Genomic DNA, 14,819 nt, shown 5'->3' with positions numbered 1-14,819 from the left:
ATAATCATTAGTAATAATACTAGTTTTATTACGAATACACTATTTCATAAGTCTTAAATGTTATGAAAACTGGAGTGATACTGACGAAAATCATTCTGATATTTCACTACATCAGGCCTGCCCTTTACGGTACAAATACCTCCTGAAGTTCTGGGACCCGGGCAACAGCCGGGCGCTGTTCCAATGCTACCCGTTGCGAGAGCTGTGAGAGAACTGCATGAGTGTGTGTCCATGTACGAGCCTACGTGGACGCACGCTCATGCAGTTCTCCCGCAGCCCATGCTGTGGTTAGCAACGTAACAGTCCCGCAGCCCATGCTGTGGTTAGCAACGTAATAGTCCCGCAGCCCATGCTGTGGTTAGCAACGTATCAGTCCCGCAGCCCATGCTGTGGTTAGCAACGTAACAGTCCCGCAGCCCATGCTGTGGTTAGCAACGTAACAGTTCCGCAGCCCATGCTGTGGTTAGCAACGTAACAGTCCCGCAACCTATGCTGTGGTTAGCAACGTAACAGTCCCGCAGCCCATGCTGTGGTTAGCAACGTATCAGTCCCGCAGCCCATGCTGTGGTTAGCAACGTAACAGTCCCGCAACCTATGCTGTGGTTAGCAACGTAATAGTCCCGCAGCCCATGCTGTGGTTAGCAACGTATCAGTCCCGCAGCCCATGCTGTGGTTAGCAACGTAACAGTCCCGCAGCCCATGCTGTGGTTAGCAACGTAACAGTTCCGCAGCCCATGCTGTGGTTAGCAACGTAACAGTCCCGCAACCTATGCTGTGGTTAGCAACGTAACAGTCCCGCAGCCCATGCTGTGGTTAGCAACGTAACAGTCCCGCAGCCCATGCTGTGGTTAGCAACGTAACAGTCCCGCAGCCCATGCTGTGGTTAGCAACGTAACAGTCCCGCAGCCCATGCTGTGGTTAGCAACGTAACAGTTCCGCAGCCCATGCTGTGGTTAGCAACGTAACAGTCCCGCAACCTATGCTGTGGTTAGCAACGTAACAGTCCCGCAGCCCATGCTGTGGTTAGCAACGTAACAGTCCCGCAGCCCATGCTGTGGTTAGCAACGTAACAGTCCCGCAGCCCATGCTGTGGTTAGCAACGTAACAGTCCCGCAGCTCATGCTGTGGTTAGCAACGTAACAGTCCCGCAGCCCATGCTGTGGTTAGCAACGTAACAGTCCCGCGCTCGGCTGTTGCCCGGGTCCCAGAAATTCAGGAGGTATTTGCACCGTAAAGGGCAGACCTCCACTACATCATACTACACTATATTCAGGAGTATCAATCCCATTTGAAAAACGCAGTTGGACTCAACAAATAGTTCGGAAATCTCAAAGAAGCAGCGGCAGGTATAAGTTTGCTCCGAAACATACGGCCAGCAGATACTTATGTATTCTTAAATTAAAATTACGTTTACTTCCGAATATTAATTATAACAGAACGAAGAGATAAATAGCTACCCTAGTATGTATTTACTCGTTACCATTATGTAGGTACTAAATCTTTCGAATATTTTTTATAAGCCATAACAGACCAGAACTACTTGTACTTGAATATACTCGAACAATTTTGAACAAGACAAGAGAACTAACTATGCAGGTACCTACTTTACAATAATTTTTGTTTAAATTTATGTGTAAAAACAGTTTTAATATAAATTATAGCGCGCGCAGTAGGACAGCTCCGAGTGACGTTAAATCGAAAAGTGTTGACAATTGACTATTTGCTTACCACTCTCAGAACAATGTCAACAATGTGTGAATTAGGCCCAATTGTTAACTCACCAAGTGACACGCGATCAGCAGTGGCTTCGCGGTTCAGCCAGAAGGAGACCCAGGACAGGACAACCAGTAAAACGCAGGGGCCGTATACTTGTATGAGGAAATTACCCATGTGCCTTTGTAGGTGGAAGTATACCAGCAGCATCGAGTAATCGGCTAGAATCAGATAATATTTTGGGTAGATTCAAACATTTACTGTGAATTTATAACCTTTGATTACAGTAATCGCCCGTTATGAGTCCGTTTTTTCCGCCCGTTGAGAGTCCGGCGACTATCCCCACCATTTCTTGGAAGCCTGCGGACCAGAGTGAGAGAACCGGACAACGAGCGAGAGGACACGAAAGCGTCGACACGAAGTTGCCGTCGGGTACGAAAGAGAGAAAGCATGATACTTTGTCTCGCTCCGTCTTTCAGCTGGAGGGGCCCGCACGCGGGTCGGGCCCAAGCTCGAGCTGAAAGACGGAGCGAGACAAAGTATCATGCTTTCTCTCTTTCGCACCCGACGGCTACTTCGTGTCGACGCTTTCGTGTCCTCAGTCGCGCCACTGGCCGCGCGGAACAATGGGCCTAATGAATAAAGTGTAAGCAATTGCTTTTTCTTAATATTTTACTAGGAATTGCTTAAATTCATGTGAATAAAAACACAAGAATTTGCTTCGTCTTGAAGGAATTCCTAAACTGACAAGGAATTGCTTAAAGGAATCGCTTTTCCTTAATTTTTTAAGGAATTGCTTACAATCGAGGAACTACCATTTATTTATACGGTCTAGCAAAACCAGCAATTCCTTATGATTTTTATTCATATGAAAGTAAGAAATTCCTGGTTTGTTTAAGTAATTGCTTTTTAAGGAATTGATTTTGCTAATAAGGAATTGCTTAGTTTTTATTCATCAGGCCCAATGTCTGCAAGCCACTATGAGTCCGCCGCCAGCCCCGTTCGACGAACTCATAACGGGCGATTACTGTATACACAGTCGCGGTTCATTCGGCGTCCGGATGATCGTACGCTCTGCGCACGCGCGCTCGATCTGCTCTCCTAGTCCGCACTCGATTCACTTGTCGAGTGAATGGCACTGCGCATGCGTTCGCGTCACTAGGTTCTTTCGCTTCCCGCTAGATCGCACGCCGTTCATACGTGCTCTCGCAAGCGTGGTATACTAACTTATTGCTAACCCTGAAAGGCTTAGGTATAATATAAAGAGAATAACAATCAATGTGGTAAGAAAAAGGAAAAATTGACGGCGGTTCGTAGCGGTACGTTACATGGGTATAAATAATCAGTAATAGAATGTCACGATAACCAAATTTGGTCCCACGAATTTTATTTCAAACTAGCTGACCCGTTATCCGGTTTATTTATGTTTCCGAGAATTATTTATGTTTCCAAAACAAAATAGCCATAACAAATAGCCTATAATCTAATCTAGGACGTGTGTAACGTACATTCCAAATCTCATTAGAATTTGTTCAGTAGTTTAGGCGCGAAAGACGGGCAAACAAACAGATAACGTTTCATTTTTATATATTAGTAGGGATTAGTAAGGATGTTTCATTTATATCTAAATAAATCATTCCCTTGTGGGTTGTACTTACTGTAAATTATGCTCCCCCCCCCCCCTGTATATGTATAATCTTTTTGATCTAGAACGATTTGTCAAATATGTGAGAAAAGTTTGACTACTACCTTGCGATACCTAACCCTGTATGCCAGCGTTTTGTCCTGCAACCCGCGCTCGCGCGAACAGGTGAAGTGGCAACAGCGCCTCGCGGACGCATTCCACTACAGCCATGCACCGTCTCGGCGGTCAGAGAGCTGCCAGCGACCGCTGGACAGCAGTGATGCCCGAGCATCGAGAATTTTGGGATGGTCTCTTTCAAATTAACGTCGCAAAGAGCGACGAGATTCAGAATTTCAGGGTTGAAAAATTTGGGGCCTTTTTCGTATAACTTTTGAACCATAAAAGATATTGGAATGCAATTTGCGCCGAAAAATGAGAAAAAATTATTCCCTCTTAATGATGGATAATTTAACATATTTTACATTTACTTAATTTTTTTCTATCAATTTTTTAACCATAATTGTTGTAAAAAGCTTTTGCAAACTGTTTATTTGGTACTGTATTTAATGCTACTTTTAAAATTCGTGGTGTTAGTAAACAATAGGCTACTTGTTTCTGTATCATTACTTTCAGAATTTGAGAAATTAAATATTTATTCAATTATGTGTTAGTTCTGCAGACCTCAAAATCTATTGTTCTGGTTTTCTTTTTTATGAGCGGTGTTTGAATTTTTTTCTAGAATATTGTGGCTTTTACACGCAGGTGGCGAAAAATCTCTCGATACAAGGGTATAGCACCTTGGTCAACCCTGTCCTAGCTAAAATTTTGGAAATTGGGACGAGTACGAGATCAGTGGACATTATTTTCAAACCTCATTACAGTAATCTGGGGTGCGAGTGGTAAACCGATCACAAAAGCGGAGCGCGCGGCTCGATTACCTGGGCCGGCAAATTCCCAATAGCTCTTTGCGTCGTTAATTTGAAACAGACCATCCTAAAATTTACGGAGCTCGGGCATCACTGCTTTCCACCAGTCGCTGGCAGCTCTCCGCTGGGCCGGTACATGGTTGCAGTGGAATGCGTCCCTAAGGCGCTGTTGCCATTTTACAAGTTCGCGCGAGCGCGGGTTGCAGGATAAAACGATGACCCTGTATGTACCTATCAATTTTCCTTTAATTCTGCATATTTTTTCCAGAGTGTTTCGTACAGACCATTACATTCTGACATTACGAATTCATTATAATACAAATCGCCCATTATGCATTTCGATCGCCACGACCTACACGCCCATTTATTTTTCCATTTCGACGATACCGATCTCTAAATAATTAAACAAATTGAATGAAATTCTTTCGTTGAATTTCACTATTTACTTCCCTTTTCGTTCCAGCGCATCCCCGTGTTATTTCAATTCGCGTTTCGATTTGTTTTGTAAACGGAAACGATATACGGGCGCCCTAGTTCGTGGCATGCAAACGTTGATCTGAAAATAAGTCGAAACGACTTCGACGGACTTCCAGCGTGCAATCACGGCTGGTCTCGACGCGACACTTGTTTGCAGAGTATTAATCGATGCTAATCCAATTAAAAGTCAAAGTGTCTCGGCGACTCAACGTCTTCCCCTCCCCTCCGCCCCCCCACTCCCCTTCCCCTCTGTCGAGGGGGTGTACAATGGAAACGCAAGAGGGACGGGTTTTCTGCCGGAGGATGCTGCAATTAGTCGTCGTTTCTCTAGCTGCCAACTTTCGACTGGAGAAACTGCCTCCTCTTTTCTTCATCCCCCCTTTTTCTCACACCACTTCCTGGCCGTTTCAATCCTCACGCCACTTCCTAGTCCCGCTTCATCCCTCGCGCCGATATTCCCAAGGAATGCGTAACCAGCGAAACTTTCAAATCGAGTTCCATTGCAGTCGTTACAGGACCATTTCTCCCCTTTGCAGTCCTCGTTCCTTCGATCGGAATCGCGCTTGGTTTTCTTGTCAATGCTCTTCCGCTCGGGCGATTTTTCGTGCGTTATGCTTTTTGCTTCCTATTTCTCTCTAGTTAGATTTTTTTTTCATTTTTTTTTTATAACACACATGGCGGTGGGTCTGTTTGTAGCTCTGGAAACGTTCTTGAGGAGTAATTTTTATCCACTTAGTGAATGTTTAGAAATTAAAAAGGTGCGGAGTTATTTCAATGAGGTTGGCACAGAGAGTGATGCACCAGAAGCGGGGTAGGTGTTTGAATAACTGATTGAACGTACGAATGAAATTTTTGGAATCCCAATTTGCTGGTTTTTATGCAGCATGTGTGGTGTAGGTATATACGTAAATCATTTATTTTCTACAGTCGGGTTTCTCCAAATTTTTTAAATTCAACGGGTAAGCTTTACGTCAATTTTGTATACCGTAAGCGGGGGTGACTTTTTATTGTCAAATTTTAGTTCTCATTTAATTATGAAAGTAGGTAATCATTGTTTTGGTTTACACTAGTGTATTGGTTCGGGATTATAATGTATAGGTTTTTGTGTGATATTTCAAAAATATTAAAAGTATCGTAAAATCACCCGGGTTTATGGTGCGAATTTGTTATTTTCACAAAGTCGCTCCATTAGTCACAAAGTCTCCCCCGCTTCCGGTACTTCTAATAATTTCATGTATCGTCGATAAATTGCGGGTTAATTCATTAACTTGAAGCTTAAAATAGTTTACATTATGTCTAGATTACGATTTCATATTTTAACTTTGTTTATAAAAGTTTGGTTTAATATATTTTCATTTCGATAATACGCTCCATTTATTCTTCCTCAAGGAAGTATTAACTTGATAAAATTTATTTTTTTTTACTTGGTTAGTACTTGTAGTTATAATTTTTTGAAAGGAGTAGTGTAATTAATCATTAATTAATAAGTTCGATAGTAAGCAGTTCCAGTGTTTGTGAGGGATAATTGTGATACATTTAGGAAGGACTAAAGTTAATAACCGATAGTAAGACAGCTCTTACGGAAAGTGTCAGTATTAACGACTATTAATTAATATATTACTGTTACTAAATGTCCATGCCAAAAATCCAATATATTTGCAGTATACATTTTATAAAATTCTGGTACTAAAGTAAACGATTCCAATATTAATTTTACAAAATGAAACGGGCACTTATTTATAATTCTCTGTACCTTAAAAAAAATTCATTTGTGTACAGCCAAATGTTTTAAAAGTATTCAACGTAAAGATAATACCAGGTATACCTCATCGGTTATGCTAAAGATTTAAAATACAAGTTTGAAAGAAACCAAAATATGCGAAATGCACAATTAAATTGCTTATTACGTTTCATTACTGCCACTATCACCGCCCAGGAATGCGAAGAATAGAAATTCAAACATTTGGGTACCTATCCAGAATTCTTATCAAGATATTAAAAGTTCTCTCACGTAGCACGCCTTCAATTTGTCTTGGCGAAGACATCGGACTTTCATTTGTCTTTCTACACTTTCATTTTATAAAAAGCAGTGGTTATTCTCTACTTGAGGGAAAGGTATTTAATAACAGTACTACTCAATCTAACGAATTTGCAATTAATTTTTTACAGAATGTGTTCAAGGTACAATTGCTTAAAGGACTGCACATTTTTCCAGGGGACTGATTATAAATAACACCACGTTCGTCCAGATCATTTTTCACTAATTTTGTTTCTTCATAAACATTCATGACTCTTAAGTAACTTACTTTTCAACATTATCATATAAAGATCTTCATCTCCATCTATCATCTTGCTTCATATGAAGAGGAAATTTCAAACCATTTTTAAGGATTAGAATTTTACATGGAATTGTTTATAATTTCATATATTTGTTCGAAACTTGATCAGAGCAACTGTTACATGTAGTTAAAACAGGATTACTAGGGTGGCCCTTATTTATTCATGTCAAATTTTTTTTTGTATCTATTTGTCCTCACCCCCTGGAACGCAGCCATTTGATGAAATAATAGTCCCTGAAAAAGTTTATTGCAATGGGACAAACGGAAAGGGTGCCGACCAGGTCTCAAAGTTTAGAATTCGTCAATAGCTTGGATTTAAAGAATTTCTCAAAAATGGTAAGCCCTATCGAAATGTTGTTCAAATAATATTAAAAGAGCATTTAATTTTCTACAATTACTGTATACATAAGTTTTTTGTGCTTCCAACCATTTTTTAGATAATAGCGTTTGAATATAGAGAGGTCTGCACTTCGCGTTTCCTACCTGTACGGCGTGACGTATTGTCTGCGTAGTGTGGACCTCTCTATGTATATTCAAACGCTATTATCTAAAAAATGGTTGGAACTACGAAAAACTTATATATACAGTAATTGTAGAAAATTAAATGTTCTTTTATTATTATTTGAACAACATTTTGATAGGGCTTACCATTTTTGAGAAATTCGTCAAATTCTAACCATTGATGAATTTTAAACTTTAAGGCCTGATTAGCACCCTCTCCTGTTGCCCGATTGCAATAATCTCTTTCAGGGACTATTTCTTTATGAAATGGAATCATATTAGGGGGTGAGAGCAAAAGAAATCGCAGGTTGAAAATGAGGGCCACCCTAATGATTACATGTGGAGGATGACATGTTGAGTATTAAGGGGACCTTCCGGTCTATAGCCCCAAAAAATAGGTGATATTTAGGAATTAATTAAAGGAAAACTACTAGATATAATTCAATGGAACTTTTTGCATTGTATTAAGGATATCTTAAATTATAGAAATATATTTTTTGTTCTATAATTAATCATTGCAGACGGCACTGGGGAGTCGTTAAAGTCAAGGCGTCAAAAAATTGATCCAAATCGGTGGAACCTGTATCTCCAAAAGTTATTATCCGATTCGACTGAAACTTTTTTTATTTTGAAGAATATACTTCTGGCTAGGGGGAAACCAGACAAAATTACAAAAATGACATTTTTTTTAGAAAATAACATCACTTGAAGTTTGAAATCACTTTTTCCCCATATTTTTCATCCTTTCAACGCCTTTGAAAATTATAAATTTTTATTTTTTTTGTAATTTTTCTGGTTTTCCTCCTAGCCAGAAGTATATTCTTCAAAATAAAAAAAGTTTCAGTCGAATCGGATAATAACTTTTGGAGATACAGGTCCCACCGATTTTGAGAACACTGTTTCGAGAAAAACGCGGTTAAAGTTTTACGTGAGTGCCAAGTAGCCGGGTGTTTCCCATGCATTTGCCGCTACTCAAATGCCTATAACTTCGAGAATTTTACGAATTTCAACCAATCCTTTTAAACACGTATTCCTAAAAGGTTGAACATTCGAAAAATGAAGTAAAAAAATCGACTTTTAGACCGGAACCTCCCCTTAAAGGATACTATCTACCAGTTATTTTCAAGTTTCCTTTCCACTGAAGGTGGATTCCCACTATCCGTCTAGTCGGCGACGGCAGGCTATCGTCCGTCGAAACATTCTTCAATGGGCTTTACACGGTGACGTTCACAATGTTCCGTCCGAAGACCGTCTAATCTAACGTCATCATCTAAAACCCATTGAAGAATGTTTTGACGGACGCTAGACTGCCGCCGGCTAGACGTAGACGGATAGTGTGAATCTACCTTAAACGTTCTTAGCGCTATTAATTTACTGTTCAGAAGCGTGGCTTTGTGAAATTTATAGAGGGGAACGTTTGCTTGTTTTAACTACAAATTTGAAACAATTCGATTGTATGGTTTTGTAGAGCCTAAAAAACAGTTACATTTTTATTTTAACAATTTTTTACATCTCCTACAGAAACTAGGAAAATACATTAACCTTTAAGGGGTGTTTCTCCCCTAAAGAACAAAAACTTAGCAGAAAAAAAATTGTCTGACACTTTTATCGAGGTCCCGGCTACATATCAATACAACACAGTACGATATTACACACGTTTATTATTATTTGGAACTTTGGGGGGGGGGGGGCGACGAAAATTAAAAAATCGAAAATAGGAACCACTCTAAATATACACACATCCTATCGTCATAATTTTTTTTCGAAACAATAATTATACCAAAACGGCTACAATGTACACTCAAAAATACTTTTGTCTTTTTTTTTTTAAATAAAACGCGAAAAAATGAGAAACTAAATAAACTGCGATCCTACAATAGATTGTCTACTTAAATGTCGATCAACGTGTGTTTAATACGTTGCATGGGAGATCAGGATCACGTCACGATTGTTATTCTACGTCTTCGTTTGCCGGGTACTTAGAGAACGGATATTAGATTCGCGGTGCCGAAGTACGACCAATGAATATTCGATTTTCAGCACAGAACCTGGAATCAGATCGTTTCTCATCCGCGAAATCGGACAGACCCGATTAGCGTCTGGAACTTTCGTCGATAGATTGTCCAGCGCATTCATTTCAAATCGACGAATAATTTCCCAACCAACTTTGGATAATTACTTACTTCCTACGTTCCTACGTTCGTATTATTTGATTTATTATTTTATCTTCGAGCTCTTTGACAAATGAATATCCAGCAAATGAAATATATTTGAACAGTGATTTTAGCTATAATAAAATTATTTATCGATATAAAATGATTCCTTACACTTCAACGTCTTAAAATTGTGGGAAATAAAGAAAAATGTTTTTAACAATTCTTATCTATTAAATAAGTAACAATTCCATTATAGATGAAAGTAATTGCGGATAAATTGTTAAGGGTGGTAAAACAATGTGGAGGGTGTTTTTCAAACAAATAATAAACATTTCCACCTAACTGATGATTTATGTACTACCTGCGACTTTTGTCCCTCTAGATAGTTATTGGACAGACCACTGTGGGGCGTGGGAACGGTTATTAAGGGAGCTTAATCAAAATAATAGGCATTATTATTATATACTTAAAGTTTACTAGCTTTACTACTCGGCTTCGCCCGAAACTTAGATTCTGATTTTATACAACAAATTTTTTATTTATTTATTTTTTGTGAAAATAGTCACATTCATCTGGATTAGCTAGGCATAATGAGCTGGGACACATTCTGTGACCCCAGAGTTTACCGTTCGAAAGTTCTTAGGAGACAGACAAACAAACAAACACTTTCTGCTTTATATATTAAGATTTACTATATTTATTATACCTACCATTTTGCTACACCGATTATTTAGTCAGGAATTGAAATTAATATTAACTTCTTGGGTTAGGACAAGTAAAGCGTAACACTTTTACTAAAGAGATAAGTATTTGTCATGAAGCATCCATAGCTTACCTTATTTTTAAATGTCCGCCGGCGAACACGTTTACAATATATTTGTACAACCCATACAATCTGTATGCCAAATACGTTATGCGTAAATTGCAAAGCATACATACACAGTGTATATACATGTCATATATATGTGTAAATAAATTGTACAGTTTTACTTCAAAATGTGTGTACATTAGTATATGAAAATTTGAGAAAGTTCATTCTCTGATATCTAGATAAACAAATTTTACTGTGGGTCAGAAATGACCCGGTCTCCGTCCCGCCGTTTATTGTATTGGTCTAAATAGCAGATAAACGAATTTCTTCAATAAATATTTCGTATTTCATAAATATTTGTACTGAACTTTTTTTTCAAAATTGATTACCAGTCACTTCTTTAACGACTACTTAAGGTCAAAGGTATCTACTAGGGATGGGTTTATCGAAGTATCGAAACCTCAAAACCCCTCGAAACCCAAGAAAGTTTCGAATTTCAAGAATGCGAAGGTTTGCAGTTTTTTTGCGATTAGAAACTCTGGAAACCAGTTAAGAAAAAGTATAAAATCAATAAATAAAGAATCGTTCGCAGCCAGTGGCGGATTTAAGAAAAAAGGCCCAGGTGGCAAACGTTGAGGGGCCCATTTTTCGGGAAAATCAAGAGGTAGTGTACTAAAAAGGGGTAAATCTACAGAAAAGTATAGAATAAAAGTGCTTGGATAAAATCATAATTTATTTTTTAAAACAGGGCCCCAGGGGGCCTTCTGAACAGGGGCCAATTTTTAGAGAAACTAAAGGGGTAGTTTACTGAAAATGGGCTCAGCGTAATAATACAGAAAAAAATATAGTTTGGATAAAACCATAATTATCTTTTAAGGATGGGGCCCTGGCGGGCCTTCCGAGCAGGGGCCCATTTTTCGAGAAACTAAAGCGGTAGTTTACTGAAAATGGGCTCAACGTAATAATACAGAAAAAAAATATAGTTTGGATAAACCATAATTCTCTTTTAAGAATGGGGCCCTGGCGGGCCTTCCGAGCAGGGGCCCATTTTTCGAGAAACTAAAGCGGTAGTTTACTGAAAATGGGCTCAGCGTAATAATACAGAAAAAAAATATAGTTTGGATAAACCATAATTCTCTTTTAAGGATGGGGCCTTGGCGGGCCTTCCGAGCAGGGGCCCATTTTTCGAGAAACTAAAGCGGTAGTTTACTGAAAATGGGCTCAACGTAATAATACAGAAAAAAATATAGTTTGGATAAAACCATAATTCTCTTTTAAGGATGGGGCTCTGGCGGGCCTTCCGAGCAGGGGCCCATTTTTCGAGAAACTAAAGCGGTAGTTTACTGAAAATGGGCTCAGCGTAATAATACAGAAAAAGAATATAGTTTGGATAAAACCATAATTCTCTTTTAAGGATGGGGCCCTGGCGGGCCTTCCGAGCAGGGGCCTATTTTTTCGAGAAACTAAAGCGGTAGTTTACTGAAAACGGGCTCAGCGTAATAATACAGAAAAAAATATAGTTTGGATAAAACCATAATTCTCTTTTAAGGATGGGGCCCTGGTGGGCCCTCCGAGCAGGGGCCTATTTTTTCGAGAAACTAAAGCGATAGTTTACTGAAAATGGGCTCAGCGTAATAATACAGAAAAAAAATATAGTTTGGATAAAACCATAATTCTCTTTTAAGGATGGGGCCCTGGCGGGCCTTCCGAGCAGGGGCCTATTTTTTCGAGAAACTAAAGCGGTAGTTTACTGAAAACGGGCTCAGCGTAATAATACAGAAAAAAATATAGTTTGGATAAAACCATAATTCTCTTTTAAGGATGGGGCCCTGGTGGGCCCTCCGAGCAGGGGCCTATTTTTTCGAGAAACTAAAGCGATAGTTTACTGAAAATGGGCTCAGCGTAATAATACAGAAAAAAAATATAGTTTGGATAAAACCATAATTTTTTTTAAGGATGGGGCCCTAGTGGGCCTTTCGAGCAGGGGCCCAAGTGGCAAGTGCTCATCGGCCGCCCTGTTAAATCCGCCGCTGTTCGCAGCGTGTACTTACTATGGTCAATAGAAATTCATGCAAACCTTTCGTTGATTTCAGCCCTTGAAACAAGATATTCCACTTACAAAACAGAATCAGCACTCCAAGTTTCGAGGCCTTACAAGGTTTCGGATTCGAGTTTCGAGGATTTAAAAATTATGTTCGAACTCACCCCTAGTATCTAGGATCGAGGAAGGTTTCTCTTCTTCTTAGAAATAACTTTTTGCTCACCGTGTGAGAGTGTTGGCGTTGCAGAATAATTTGCAGTCGGATTGGCGACCAAATCGAATTGAGATAATTTCATGTCCTCCGCGATTGCCACTTGTCGCTCGCTGTTCCATTTGTAGATCACGTCCCGCTTCGTGTAACCAACTGCAATCACGAGAATATTTCTCGCACGAATCGTCGCGAAGGAGTCGTAAAAGCCGTCGAATTCGTTCGCGAGCAAAGACTGCTGTCTTTCTTCTTCGGCGAGAAGTTACTCGAGGGAGTAGTACGTATCCGCTCTAGATCCTAAATCACTCTCTTTCTCGCAACTTCTTACAAAAGAGCGATAATTACGTACGAGTTCCTTTAACACGTGAAATCTCCATCTTTTTAACACATTGAATGAATGCCATCCATGACTAACGATATCAAACACTACGAACTTGCAATTTCTGCAATTCTTGAACAACAATACGCGTGGAATCGTTAATATATTCCATACTAAAGTTATCAGACAAATTTTGCGGGCACGACTGTGCAAGTTTCCAAAAAATACCAAATTACTGTAAGAAAATTTCGGTGTTGCCCTTGTTTTGTACCAAGAAACAAATATATTTTTTCTTTCTAAAGGAACCATATTCTTCTGCGCATTACTTTAGAGAAAATCGATACGGATATGGTAATGATATACAAAATCGATTTTTACACATTACCTATTAATTTTTAACTTGTTTGGGAAATGATTTTAAGAATAGTCTAATTTTTGTAGAAATACATTAAAAGCATTGGATATTCGTAATCTACTTTTTAATAATATCTTGGACCGTTAGAATGAATACTTTACACGTTCAAATTAAATTAAAGAAAAGTACAGAATATTGTTACGTTAATTAGAGTAAAAATTAGGTCGTTGCGTTATTTAAAATTTCTATACATTCTTCTTAGGCAAAGGTACGGTGCATTAATTAAATAATTAAGGCAGAAATGGAAATGGATCGCCATTATAATAGATATCGTTAGGTATATCTTGGGGTTGATCCATAAATTCAGTTTTCTTGGTCGACGAAGTGGATAGACCAGTGGGGCTGGGGCTTACATTCAATCTGCGGCTTTAGAGAAAGCGGTTGAATTTATATTTCCTCGATTCAGCAAAATTACTCAGAATTCTATGACAGCGGTATTGCATTATTAGACGATAAAATACGTGGATCAAGATGTCATTCAACGTGTTAAGAGGAGGAGAAAGAAAAGTGGAATTTTAAATTTCTACGAAACTTCAAAGTTCCCTTTAAATAATTCAGGCGGTCTAATGCAAATCCGATAGGAAAAGAAATGTTTAAAAATGTTCTCACTAATCGTAGGCATTGTCAAATGGCTAACGTACAGCTGCCGAATTGCAGTGGACATCTCTGTGTATCCATTGGGAAATTTTCAAGGTTCATTGGACATCCTGCCTTGATCGTGAGCCTAAAATCAAACGTCAACAGGATCAGTGAAAAAAACAAGTCCAAATTGATATAGGTAATATTATAATTTTTTTCAATTTTGATACATTTGGCAAGAAATAAATTTTTGTTAAGTCAACAGAGACTAATATTTGCTATTCCTATCTCTTTGTCGCAATCTTAATTCATACAATATTAGTAAGTTTTTTACTTTCATGATTTTCATAATACCAAAATTTGTGTTCCTGTTAAATCATGTAAATTTATGTGAATATGTGCTACTGCTACCTCTTCGTCGCAATTTACGAGATCATTAATCTCGAGAATGGCAATAGAAATAGTTTATAGCAACAGTTAATACATACTATCATCAGTACCATCGTTTAGTTTATTTAATGTGGTTACTAATTAACTCCGAAAATTTGTAACAGTGCGAGATAGAACAAAACTGTAAAAATAAGAATTGCCGAGTTTTTCATGCTCTATTATCCTACAAAAAGAGAAATAAAGTTATATTAAATAAAGAAAAAAAAACGCGATAACTTTAGGGGCTGATTTCACCACTTTAGAATGAGTTTCCGCGGGGG

The 14,819-nt window shown here is 38.7% G+C and overlaps 1 protein-coding gene across 1 annotated transcript in view; it reads right to left on the bottom strand.

Moving 5' to 3' along the window:
* Positions 1 to 14,819, bottom strand: part of Grd (GABA-gated ion channel) — a 167,781-nt gene that overhangs the window by 6,600 nt on the left and 146,362 nt on the right. Inside the window, exons 5-7 of the mRNA XM_076808592.1 lie at positions 14,172 to 14,254; positions 12,812 to 12,952; positions 1,782 to 1,934 (exon numbers count right to left, since the gene is read on the bottom strand). Coding sequence (XP_076664707.1) covers positions 1,782 to 1,934; positions 12,812 to 12,952; positions 14,172 to 14,254 — 377 coding nt within the window. The remainder of the gene's footprint in view (positions 1 to 1,781; positions 1,935 to 12,811; positions 12,953 to 14,171; positions 14,255 to 14,819) is intronic.

The sequence above is a fragment of the Andrena cerasifolii genome, chromosome 3 (genome assembly GCF_050908995.1).
Source record: "Andrena cerasifolii isolate SP2316 chromosome 3, iyAndCera1_principal, whole genome shotgun sequence".
In the NCBI taxonomy this organism is placed as follows: Eukaryota; Metazoa; Arthropoda; class Insecta; order Hymenoptera; family Andrenidae; genus Andrena; species Andrena cerasifolii.
This window is presented reverse-complemented; position numbering and strand designations above follow the sequence as displayed.